Source organism: Trichogramma pretiosum, unplaced genomic scaffold (genome assembly GCF_000599845.2).
Source record: "Trichogramma pretiosum strain Unisexual culture from Peru unplaced genomic scaffold, Tpre_2.0 scaffold1, whole genome shotgun sequence".
Classification (NCBI taxonomy): domain Eukaryota; kingdom Metazoa; phylum Arthropoda; class Insecta; order Hymenoptera; family Trichogrammatidae; genus Trichogramma; species Trichogramma pretiosum.
The window spans coordinates 4,681,205-4,693,401 of record NW_019641703.1 but is presented as its reverse complement, the minus strand read 5'-3'; the positions used below and the strand labels follow the sequence as shown (position 1 = coordinate 4,693,401).

Below are 12,197 nucleotides of genomic sequence, written 5' to 3'. Positions count from 1 at the left end.
AATGCCTCCTGAGAAATATCACAAACGTCTGAATCAGTAATTTCGTGTTTACTTGAGTTATCTTTTGAGACCACCTCCTCAGGTTGTATCTCACTTTCATCCATTGTAGTTTCTGAATTAAACGGTGGATCTTACTAAGTGACAAGAAAATGAATTGAGTGAAATTTATCTTTTGTTATTTATGACTTGTTTCGTCGGCAAAGACAACATTCAAACGAATTTATTTTCTCTATAAATATGATAAGTGTTTGAGGGGCGATGGTAAAATCGTTAATGATATTATTGTTTACGATTAAATTATCGATTTATCTGTTTATACATTGCCCACACAATATTTAAATCAGTTTTTCAATTGGATTTAGTAACAATTTTTTCGAAGAATTTTTTCAGACCTCCGAAAAAAACACGTTTTCAGGGCTGGGCACTAGATTATTTTTGTTTTTTGTAGCAGACGCACTACTGATCCTCGAAGAGCGAATGAAACAAATTATATACAATATTTCCTTGATGACTATAATCTTTGGTGCTATTTAATGTTGCCGACATTCCATGTTATTCAAAAAAATTCGCGTACCTCATGTATCTGAATAACATTACATTCTAAATTGTAATAATCTTTATTTTCATAAAATATCCAATTTTTGGGAGAATATCATCGAACATTGAAAAAAATTCCTCGAAGAGAACTAATGTGCCATAATGTATAATGACTTTATATTTATTATACAAATTAAATTCTGTCTCAAAATGTCGGTTCGCTGGATGAAATAAACGAAGTTGCATATCTAAATCTAAATTTTGTGTAAGTAGCCTGTTCGCTCTGAGCGTTGGGGCGGAGCCTATGAGTGACGATGCAGTCACCATTTACATCTAATCTTATGGAAAAAAACTGTACGTACTGTCAAAAACGCCAGCTGCGGCGGCTCGAACTAAATTTTTTCCAATGAGAATTAACACGAGAAAGCGCCACGCTGCTCTGACCTGTAACGTCGCGTATGCGTCTGTCTTACATTCTATCTCGCGCATGTGTGCATCCACGCGGACGGCAGACGGCTAGCCGTTGAACGACACGTTTTTTACTTTCTCTCTACTGTGTTCGGTATAGAGCGTAGCTGTGTGTCTAATTTCCTATTTACTCTCTCTCTTTCTCTCTCTCTCTCTCTCTCTCTCTCTCTCTCTCTCTCTCTCTCTCTCTCTCTGCGGATGGATATCGAATTCTGTGCAGCATAGTCAGTTCACGTTGCGACGCCGCCACGCGAAGAAGCTAAGATCGCGACTGAATTAAAATTGATTTTTGAGAAGAAATTTAAAAATATCGTAAATTTAAAGAGTCTGTGTGTTGTTGTGTGTTGTGAGTGAGCAAAACGATGGTTAACTTTTACGAAGATCTCCCTAAACATGGGTTTAGGGAGCCGCGTTTTGCAGAGCCAAAAATTTTCTACTTTCGTCGTAGGAGAGACGAAATAATAAAATTAAAAGCTATGCGTATGAATGTCAAATGGGAGATCGAAGAGGAGCGACGAAAATTTCGTCTTCACCTTTATCGTTTCATACACAAATGGGAGGGCCCACTTCCGAATCTACTGAGCATTTTCCGAAGGGACGAAATCGATTGGCTTATCACGGATGAATTGGAGGTCGATGTCCCGGGTCCATTTATCGGCTTTGCCATCAGTGCGGGCTACAAAGACAAGCCCGACCTTGATAAGAACCGCAAGCCGTGGTTGCGCCGTATCACGCCGGTGCATCGTGCTGCTAAACTCAAAAACCGTGCCGTTTACGTTCGTGCCCACCTCAAGGGACTGTTTAAGATATTCGCCAATTTCAACGTGAATTACGCCGACGGGTGTGGCTTGACCCATTTTCATATAGCCTGCCTGTTTGGCCTCGAGGACGTCGTGGAGAAATTCCTCGAACGCGGCCAAGATCCCAATTGCCGCGCGCCGCTCGGAGGCGATTCGCCGCTGCACTTAATTTTTCTCAAGTCCGATTACAGACTCGAGGAGACGATTAAATTGCTGCTTAGAAGAGGCGCCAATCCTAATGCAGTCAATGAGGAAGGAATGACCCTTTTGCACAACATTTGCATAAATAATGATAACGTCTGTTGGGCGATAATGTTATTCAAGTTCAGCGAGAAAAAATACCATCCAGTGCGGGTCAAGGCTCGGGACAGGTCAGGTAAAACACCGTTGCACCTGGCTCTGAAGAACAGAAACAGAATGTTGGTGGAGTTGCTGCTGAAAAGAGGCGCCAATCCAAATGTGGCCGATAAGGAAGGATTGACTCCTTTGCACATTGCGTGCAATGGTAACTTGGACGATCAAGAATTGGTGAAGATGTTATTCAAGTTTAGCAACATCAAATATCATCCGTTGCACATAAACGCCCAGGACAATTTGGGTCACACAGCCTTACACTATGCTCTGATTAGCCAGAACAAAAGTTTGGTAAAACTGCTGCTGAAAGAGGGCTCCGATCCCAATTTGGCCACCAAGGAGGGATCGACATCTTTGCACATCATTTTCAATGATCGCCGCCACCATACAGAATTTGCAAAGATATTATTCGAGCTCAGCAATGAAAAATATCATCCATTGCAGGTCAATGCTAGAGACAAGTGGGGCCGAACACCGCTACAATTAGCCGTGGCGCATCTTTTGCTCAATGAGATTGATGTACTCTTGGATCATGGCACTGATCTGTCTAATTTTGCTTTTCCCGATATAATTGTATCCGAGTATTATAAAAATGGGGGAAAAGAATTTCTATTAGCTCCTCGCGTTCTGGCCATCGTTGAACGCCTTGAAAAAAGAGGATACGAATTGTATCGAAGCGACGCCTTGAAGATCATGAAATTTTTTGCTGAATGCAAACTGTTCGCTAACTCGATCGATCGTCGCACGAAGAAGGCATACAAAAAGGCAACTAGAGAATTCATGTATATAGACTACTGCAAGTCTATATATATAGACCCTAGAAAATGTGTGCGTTTGCTATATAAGCAATATAAGGCTTGTTCTTTATATCTGGGCGAAATTATATGGGGAGAATTTTTTCGGAGCTGGGCACTGGATTGTTTCTATGAGATAACACCCTATCGACTGCCGATTCCTTGCTGTGCTATGATCCTTGATAAGCTAACGAACCAAGATTTTTGTAATATTTGCTTGGCAAGTACAATCTGAAGTTTATCATGGCGAGAAACATATTCTCAATATTTTTTTAATGTCTGGTGTTGTTTAATGTAGCAGACTTTCCATGTTATTCGAATAAAAAATGTGTACACCTAAAATATTTCAGAAATAGATTGCATTCTAAATTTTAATGAACTTTGTTTTCATAAAAGATCCAATTTTTGGTAAAGTATCATTGAATATTGTAAAAATTCCCGTAAGAAAACTTATTAAAATGAAATATTGTAAAATATGAGTTTATTCACTTTCAATTTATGTTTATGTAAATTAATTATTTATAAATGTAAATTAATTCAATAAAATGAGTTTACAATTGTAATGAAAATAAAATTCTGTATCAAAACATTCGTTTTATTTTTCAAGTATTTTTAAACGAATATAGTTGAATTTTCAGCTGATGGTTTTTATTTCAGAATTTGTCAAAGAGTAAATTACATCTAAGCCACGCAATTAGGATGAAAATTTGTAAATAAAAAAAGATTCGATAAAATACAGGTATGAAGTCGCGTCGGAATTGTTCATCGTCGCGGAATCGATGGTACGACGGGCGACCAATGCTCCCAGCTCTTGATGATGTTGTAAGCTGCATTGCCGGGGCTCAGGGTGTCTCGGCACTGTCTCTGGCCCAGCAGCGCGTAATCCCGCGCTATATGGCCGTGCTCGACGTCGTACTCGATGAGGTTGCGCGTGGCCGCGAGCTGAGGCAGACTCGGCTCGACCTCGTTGAAGGTGCCCACGAGGGAGATGCCGATGCTGCAGGTGTTGTAATTCAGGGTGTGCGCGCCCACGACGCCCCAGCCCCGGCCGACATAGACGAGGCCGTCGCCGCCCACGAGAAAATTGTAACCGATGTCGGACCAGCCGTTGGCGTATTTGTGATGCTGCTGGCAGCTGAGTACGATTCTGGCACCGTCGCCCTTGCGAAAGCAGAACCTCGTGACCGTGTGACTTATTATCACTAAGATCGCCGGCAGGGTCGACAGCGGCTCCGGCGGGTCCCGGGCTCGCTCGGCGTTCCATTCGTTGCGCTGGACGAATTGTAAGCGAAATGTGGATTCTGCAAAAGCGAGGAAAATAACTGCCCATTAGTTTTTTATTCATTCTATTAATTCTTTAAAAGCTTAATCAAAGTCTTTAAAAGACAATACTTTTTACCGGATAAGTACATGGCACAATATTCGATTGGGACAAGACGATTGAAATTCTTTAAGGTTGAAGGCATTTACGTAAAGCGCGAAAAGATTCATACGAATCGTCATAAGAAACCAATGAACGTATATAGATAGATTCATTGACACTTCAAGCTATAGAAATAAATGGATACTAAAACGTCTAATTTGAAGCTGTGTAATTTACCCATTTGTCGGTTCTACACGACACTAACAGAAATGTTCAACATTTTTAAGATCATATTTGACTAAAATTCGTGTAAATTAACATTTAAATTTACTTTCTGAAGTTGATAAAAATTAAACGTATTAATTTGAATTCAATGATATTTGATATCAATCAATAAAATTCTTTTAATTTTTTTTCGAAACTCTGCTCGAATTATGCTATTATCTTTACTTTGTCACTTGCAGATTTTACCGATAATGGTACACGCCATCTAGTGGTAGGTACTCAAAATGATTAAAAACTGGTCTATATTTTTTATAGTCATTATGCCATAATTAATATTTAACATTTCTACCATGTATATTCTTGCGTTGCTGTGATTATTATGTATTACAGTTATACGTAGTACCATTTTTTCGGTCAACAAAATTCCTAAAAATGTGTTTACGAAGTTTAAGATGCATTAGTTCATATAATCAATCAAGTGTTCAAAATACCGTCCGTTGTTGGCAATGATGCTTCAATAATCGATCATACGAATCGAAGAGGGTCGAGGAAATTTATCGATAAAAATCAAAAGAAAAGATACCATTATGTGGAACTTCTGACGAGTTGGTACCAGTGAAGATATCGCTGCAAACCTTCTTGACATTCGACCAGCCTAAAGGTGTTGATTATAATTTTGAATAAGTCGAAAAAGAGTGGCAATGCCAAATAACAAGAATAAACTTACTACTGGAAAAAAAATTCCCAGGTTCCAACGAGACCGAAGATTTACTACCAATGTCGATGTTCTGCTTTACGAAGTTTCGTGCATCGACCACCCTCTTTTCGTCGACCGGGCCTGTATAAACGTGCTGCGTTATGTGCACCGGGGCCCTGTACGTGATCCTGTGTCCTATTTGAATTTTGGAAGAGTCGCTGAAGCTAATTTCACCGAAGTTCTGCGGCGGTTGGGACTCCCCGGCGATGTTGGTTGCGACCTGCACTTGCCGTTCATGCCCAGCATCACCAGAACTCACATCCTCGTCGTCGATCTCGCTTGTTATCGAATCGACTTGACTTTCGTCGACACTGCCTCCACTCTCGGACCCGGTCTCGTCGCTGATGCACTGCTTCTGCGACGATGTTTTCACACGATTAATGTTGTTTGACATGACTGCCGCGGCGCACGTACACCACGAGCACAACTGCTAATACTGATCACTTTACTTTCCGATCACGCGGAGTGCGTCGAAGCGTTCCAGAATTACATTACGCAGTCGGACAGCAGAAAGACGAAATGACTCAACGAGGATGTAACAAAGGCAAGCACGAATCGACGAGCGTTGCGCTGTGGATGTAAAGCGAGCTTCGAGTGATGGTCCAACGTCCAACGACGGTTCAGTAGGATCGTAAGACGCGTTCATAAAAACATTGCCGTTCTTTCATGAATCTCCGGACATTCATAAGTCGGTAATGCCATCTATAGATACTCGTTTCATTCTTTGATTAGAATACATCCAAGCAGAAATTTGTTTGTTTACATGACTATAGGTGTACAATAACGCCACCACTCGCAGCACGTGGCTTTCGGCTCATCGATATCTTCTGTCTGTGTCTCTCTCACTTACGTGCGCGAGCCCGGATGTCAACAGTCTGCTGACTGCTTCTTGATTTTCCAATGGCTAAATATTACATTTTTTTGAAATTGAAAAAAGTATATGTAGAGTGCAATTATATCTTTGCAACTCAACATAGTGTTCCATAATGAAGCTATGAAGAAGTTTCAATAGCTTTTTATGAAAATGTGAAATTTTTAGCAGTTCAAATTCAAGAAATACAGAAGTACATATGTAAATTGACATATATACATGAGTGTATATGTATGTCACTGTACTTTATGTATGTCTATATGACTGTAATAATTGATAATTGATCAATTTTTAGTGATTTTATTTCCAATTATAGATCCAGTGATTAATGTTTTATGAATGTTAGTGAATAGGTGGAGGACTGGGTTCAAGTTCTAATGTGAGATTGTGCATATTTGTGTGAAAAGTTGATTAGGACATAATCAACTTAGTATACACTAATATGGGTTTTATGTGGAAACTGATATTAGCGTATTGATTGATATTGTTTGATATTGTTGGTTGATAGTATACACTAATATGGGTTTTATGTGGAAACTGGTAACTAACATTTTAGTACAACTTATAAAATGTAATAATAAAATTGACGCATGTGGCTTTGTGTGGATGTCTGGGATAATTGAACGTTGTCCTTGCGGGTCTAATATATTGAAAATTTAAGTTGAATTACTGTTTTTTACTGTCCAAAAAGTTTTAAGCAGCCTCAGTGACATCACAGTATCATTATGACATAGATTGGTGTATTTTTGTTTTTTTTAACTGTTGGGCAGTTACGTTTCATCACAAAATTGCTCTGATACCTTAACTTTCCATGTAAACCATTTGAGCAAATGTGCTGAAATTTTCAGGGACTGTTCTACATGAAAATGGCTACAAAAGCAAGCACTTTCAAAGGTATTGGGAGATATCAGCATTTTTTGTTTACTAATGAATACTAATGAATAAAAGTGATATATGGCTGCCAAATTGTGTATAATTAATTAAAATGTATAATTAATTTATAAACATAGAAAAGAAAATTCGGACAAATAATAAGAATGGTAAAAATCTGGTAATTTTGATAAAAATAGAATTCAATTACGATAAGAAGCATAAATTTCAAGAAAAATCGATTTCATTCAATTTTTTCTATATGATCGCATCAGTCGCTAGTCGTGGAACAGAATCAACTAAATTATTATATCTAATTCAAGTTGTGTGAAAGCAGCCTTACTGCAACGTAGTAGTCTCACTATTCAATTTTGTAGCGTCTGCATACGTCTGTCTAACTTTCTCTCTCGCACATGTGCACATCCACGCGGACGGCAGACGGCTATAGCCGTTAAACGACACGTTTTTTACTTTCTCTCTACTATAGGTTAGTGTCGAATTTCATTTACTCTCTCTTTCTCTCTACATGAATATGGAATTCTATGCAGTATAGTCAGTCCACGTCACGACGCCTTAAAGTGAAGAAGTAAAGATCGCGACGACTGAATTAACACGTGATTTTCGTGAAAAAATTGAAAAATATCTTAAATTACAAGTGACCGTGTGTTGTGTATGTGAGTGCTGAAAAAGATGTACAAGCTTGACGAAAATAACCAAATTCGTTACTATTCAATAGATACGCCCGAATACCATGATTTTAAACGTCGTCGTTTTAGCCAAGACAACATAATAAAATTGAAAGCTATGCGTGAAAATGTCACATGGGAGGTCGAAGAGGAACGACGTGAATTTCTTCGTCAACTTTATGATTTGATCGAAAATTGGACAGACCCACTTCCGAATTTACGGGACATTTTCCGACGGGAAGAAATTGATAGGCTCGTCTTGGAGGAAATGAAATACCGTAAAAATGGGATTCCAAGTCCATTTATCAACTTTGTTATCCAAACCGGCTACCAAGACGAGCCCTATGTTGATAAAAACGGCAAGCCATCGCCGCGACGCACTACAGCAGTGCATCATTTGTTTGGAAAAGTTACAAAAGACTACAGGGGCCTCGTCCGCAAGCTGTTCAAAATATATAACAGATTTGACGTTAATTACACCGATGAATTTGGATTAACGCATTTCCATGTGGCGTGCAGGCATGGCTGCGAGTTAGTTGTCTGTAAATTTCTCGAGCTCGGCCGAGTTGATCCCAATTGCCTCGTGCCAGAAACAGGTGACTCACCCCTGCACTTGATTCTCAATTACAGACCCAAGAAGACGTTCGAATTTCTGCTCAGAGGTGACGCCAATCCAAATTTGACCAATGCAAAGGGTTGGACACCTCTGCACAACATTTGCAAGAGAAATGACGATAACGTCCCATTGGCGAAGATGTTATTCGAGCTCAGCGACGAAAAATATCATCCAGTTCAAATCGACGCCCGAGACGATTTTGGTAACACACCCCTACACTTGGCTCTCCAGAAAGGACACAACATGTTGGTAGAGTTGCTGCTAAAAAGAGGCGCCAGCACTCATTTAGCCAATAAGGAGGGATTTACCCCTTTGCACATAATTTGCAATAGTCACTCCAGCTATATTAGCGATTTGTTGAATATGCTATTCGAGCTCAGTGACGAAAAATATCATCCAGTGCAGATCGACGCGCGAGACGAGTTGGGAAACACACCACTGCACTTTGCTCTGAATAATGGTACCAAAAAAGTCGTAGAATTGCTGCTGAAAAGAGGTGCCAATCCAAATGTGGCCAATAAGGAAGGATTGACCCCTTTGCACATTGCGTGCAATGGTAACTTCGACGATGAAGAATTGTTTGAGATGTTATTCGAGCTCAGCGATGAAAAATACCATCCAGTCCAGATCAACGCCCAGGACGATTTGGGTCATACAGCCTTACACTATGCTCTGGTTAGCCAGAAAAAAATTTTGGTCAAACAGCTGCTGAAAAGGGGCGCCGATCCAAATCTGGCCACTGAGGAGGGATCGACCTCTTTGCACATCATTTTCCATGATAGCCGCCACGACGAAGAATTTGCAAAGATATTATTCGAGCTCAGCAATGAAAAATATCATCCATTGCAGGTCAACGCTCGAGACAAGTTGGGCCGAACACCGCTACAATTAGCCGTGGCGCGTCTTTTGCTCAATGAGATTGATGTACTCTTGGATCATGGCGCTGATCTGTCTAATTTTGCTTTTCCCGATATAATTGTATCCAAACGTTATAAAAATAGGAGCGATTTGGAATTGGAATTAGCATCGGGTGCTCTGGCCGTCGTCGAAAGTCTTGAAAAAAAAGGATACGAATTGTATCGAAGCGACGCCTTGAAGATTATGAAATTTTTTGCTAAATACAAACTGTTCGCTAACTCGATGGATCTTGAAAAATCTTGGTATGACGACACGGAGTTCGTGACAGAAGCTAAAGAGATAATGGTTATTCCGAGTTTGTCTCTCTACGACTTGATACAGTTACGACCCGAAGAGGCAGCTAAACAAATCACATATAGGAACTACTTCCAGTTAGCAAAATCTCATGATCTATGGATGCTTTTGCTCACAACAAAGCAACATAAGGCTTGTTTTTTATATCTGTGCGAAATCATGTCGAGAGGATTTTTCCGGAGCTGGGCACTGGATTGTTTCTATGAGATTACACATAAACGACTGCCTATTCTCTGCTGTGATATGGTCCTTGATGTGCTAGAGAACCAAGATTTATGTAATATTTGCTTGGCAACTACATTCCAAAGCTCATGATAGCGATAAGTTCATTTTCGTTATTTTTGTAATGTCTGGTGTTGTTTAATGCTGTAAACTTTTCTCGTTATTTAAATAAAAAAATTGTTTAATCAAACGCATTAATTTGTTTCGACTCTTAATTTTATTTCAGTTTTATTTATTTCTACGTGAACGAAATTGACAAAAAATGCTCGGAATAATTTTTAATCAGTAGTACGCAAAATTCCGTCGGATTCAAAACTAAAGCACCGCCACGAAAGTGGACAAAGGTGTGATCATTGTTCATAATTCATAGGTTTAGGTAAGGCACAATCATATTGACAAAATTTTTATTCGGATTTTTGAAAAACGTGTACTCGAACAGTTGAACAATTTTCTATAAATATTTACAATGATCAAGAAGAAAATCAACGCTTTTCATGAAATGCAAACAATTATTCCTTGATGTACTATTCAGAGCATACGCGACTACAATTAGTTCTCCAAGCTGTCACTATTCATAAAACCTTGATTATCATCTGACGTACGATTGGATGCATCGCGCATGTTTATGATTATCCATCATGCATTGCAAGCCACAAGCTTTGCTTTTAAAAATTGAAATTTAAAAAGTTTTGATTGAAAAATAATCAATGTAAATTGCAAAGCAAATTATTATAAAAAAGTTTTTGTCGTGATGAATATGATTATTATACAATTAGCTCATCTAATCATGCGAACAAAACTAGCTCCAACAAAACTTCATTGTATTTCATCAAAAATATTCCTATAGTCAGTATGTTGTAGTATTTATTTTCAGTATTGACCATTTAAGAAACTATTGTAGAATTCAGATTTTTTGGTGAGTTCGAGACTTGTTGAAGTAGTAGGAGGTTCATTTTACTTTGTTCATTGTTGGGTAAGTTTTATTGAGATCACAATTCTTCACATTTTTCTTAAATAACTCGTTTATGATCAGTCAAATTAATTTTTAATCCGTACTTCTTTTAACACATTCACATGTAAAGTCTTTGCCCTTATATGCCAATCATACGTGAGAAATAAAATCATACACGTAATCGCTTGAAACTTCGAGAATGGTCCAATTGGTAGTTTATGTGAATTTTATGAACTTTTTTCGGTGTCAACTCAAATTCCATAGAGCCTTATATTTATTTTCAACTTTATAGCGAAACGTTGTATACTGAAATTTGTTGTTTGATCAAATTCCTTCTGCGTCCAAATGTCTTCTCACATCTATCGCATCCAGATCTTTCCGACCTTCATGGAATGTCTTTTGGTGTACAAGCAAATGCTGTTTTAGTCCAAAATTCTTTTCGCATTGGTCACATGAAAAATCTTTGCGACCATCATGTACTGTTTTTTTATGTTTTTCCAAATTGCTTCGATACCCAAATTTCTTTTCGCAATTATCACATGCGTAATTTTTTTGACCTTCATGGACTGTCTTTTGATGTTTGATCAAATTAGATTTCAACCCGAATTTCTTTTCGCATCTGTCGCATGCGTAATCTTTGAGACCCTCATGGATTGTCTTTAGATGAGTGAGCAAAGACCTTTTTTCTGTAAATTTTTTCTCGCACCTGTTGCATGCGTAATCTTTGCGACCTTCGTGAACTGTTCTTAGATGTTTTATTAAATTGCTTTGAAGCCCAAATTTTTTCTCGCATTTGTCGCATGCAAAAACGTTGCAACCTTCGTGAACTAATTTTTGGTGTCTATTAAAATTGCTTTTATCTCCAAATTTCTTCTCGCATTTGTCGCATGCGTAATCTTTCCGACCATCGTGCACTGTCCTTTGGTGGACGAGCAAATACTGTTTCTGTCCAAATTTCTTCTCGCACTTGTCACATCCGTAATCTTTTCGACCTTCGTGTACTACTTTTTGGTGGGAGAGCAGTTGCGGTTTCTGCGAAAATTTCTGTTCGCACTTGTCACATACGTAATTTTTGCGACCTTCGTGGACTGTCCTTTGGTGTCTGATCAAAGAACTTTGACGTCCAAATTTTTGCTCACACCTGTCGCATGTAAAATCTTGGCGACCATCATGTACTGTCTCTTGGTGCCTTAACAAATCTGATTTATATAAAAATTTTTTCTCGCAATAGTCGCATGCGTAATTTTTCCGACCTTCATGTACTGTCTTTTTGTGTCTGATCAAAGCTTTTGAAAGCCCAAACTTCTTTTCGCACCTGTCGCATGCGTAATCTTTGCGACCTTCATGTACTGTTTTTTGGTGGTTGAGCAATTGGGATTTGATTCGAAATTTTCTTTCGCAATTGTCACATGTGTTATCTTTGCGACAATCACCTTTTACTATTTTTTGATGAGAGCGAAAATTGGATTT

The 12,197-nt window shown here is 38.7% G+C and overlaps 2 protein-coding genes across 2 annotated transcripts; one reads left to right on the top strand and one right to left on the bottom strand.

Moving 5' to 3' along the window:
* The first annotated feature begins 1,481 nt into the window (after positions 1–1,481).
* LOC106653609 (ankyrin-1-like) lies at positions 1,482–3,638 on the top strand. The gene is made up of 2 exons (XM_014373115.1): positions 1,482–2,941; positions 3,611–3,638. The coding sequence occupies exons 1-2, from the start codon at positions 1,482–1,484 to the stop codon at positions 3,636–3,638; spliced, it is 1,488 nt and encodes a 495-aa protein (XP_014228601.1).
* Positions 3,639–3,715: 77 nt separating this feature from the next.
* On the bottom strand, positions 3,716–5,692 carry LOC106653601 (peptidoglycan-recognition protein LE-like). Its single transcript, XM_014373103.1, has 3 exons — positions 5,269–5,692; positions 5,125–5,196; positions 3,716–4,254 (listed from the first exon to the last, which is right to left on the bottom strand). The coding sequence occupies exons 1-3, from the start codon at positions 5,690–5,692 to the stop codon at positions 3,716–3,718; spliced, it is 1,035 nt and encodes a 344-aa protein (XP_014228589.1).
* Positions 5,693–12,197: the final 6,505 nt, after the last annotated feature.

What these genes read in the sequence shown, in the direction of transcription:
- LOC106653609 (XM_014373115.1), top strand. Translation starts at nt 1,482, where the DNA reads ATGCGTATGAATGTCAAATGGGAGATCGAAGAGGAGCGACGAAAATTT. An exon ending in AAGGCAACTAGAGAATTCAT is followed by an intron (nt 2,942 to 3,610) that starts GTATATAGACTA and finishes TTTTTATTTCAG; the next exon opens with AATTTGTCAAAGAGTAAATT.
- LOC106653601 (XM_014373103.1), bottom strand. Translation starts at nt 5,692, where the DNA reads ATGTCAAACAACATTAATCGTGTGAAAACATCGTCGCAGAAGCAGTGC. An exon ending in TGGGAATTTTTTTTCCAGTA is followed by an intron (nt 5,197 to 5,268) that starts GTAAGTTTATTC and finishes CAACACCTTTAG; the next exon opens with GCTGGTCGAATGTCAAGAAG. An exon ending in GTCAGAAGTTCCACATAATG is followed by an intron (nt 4,255 to 5,124) that starts GTATCTTTTCTT and finishes TCGCTTTTGCAG; the next exon opens with AATCCACATTTCGCTTACAA.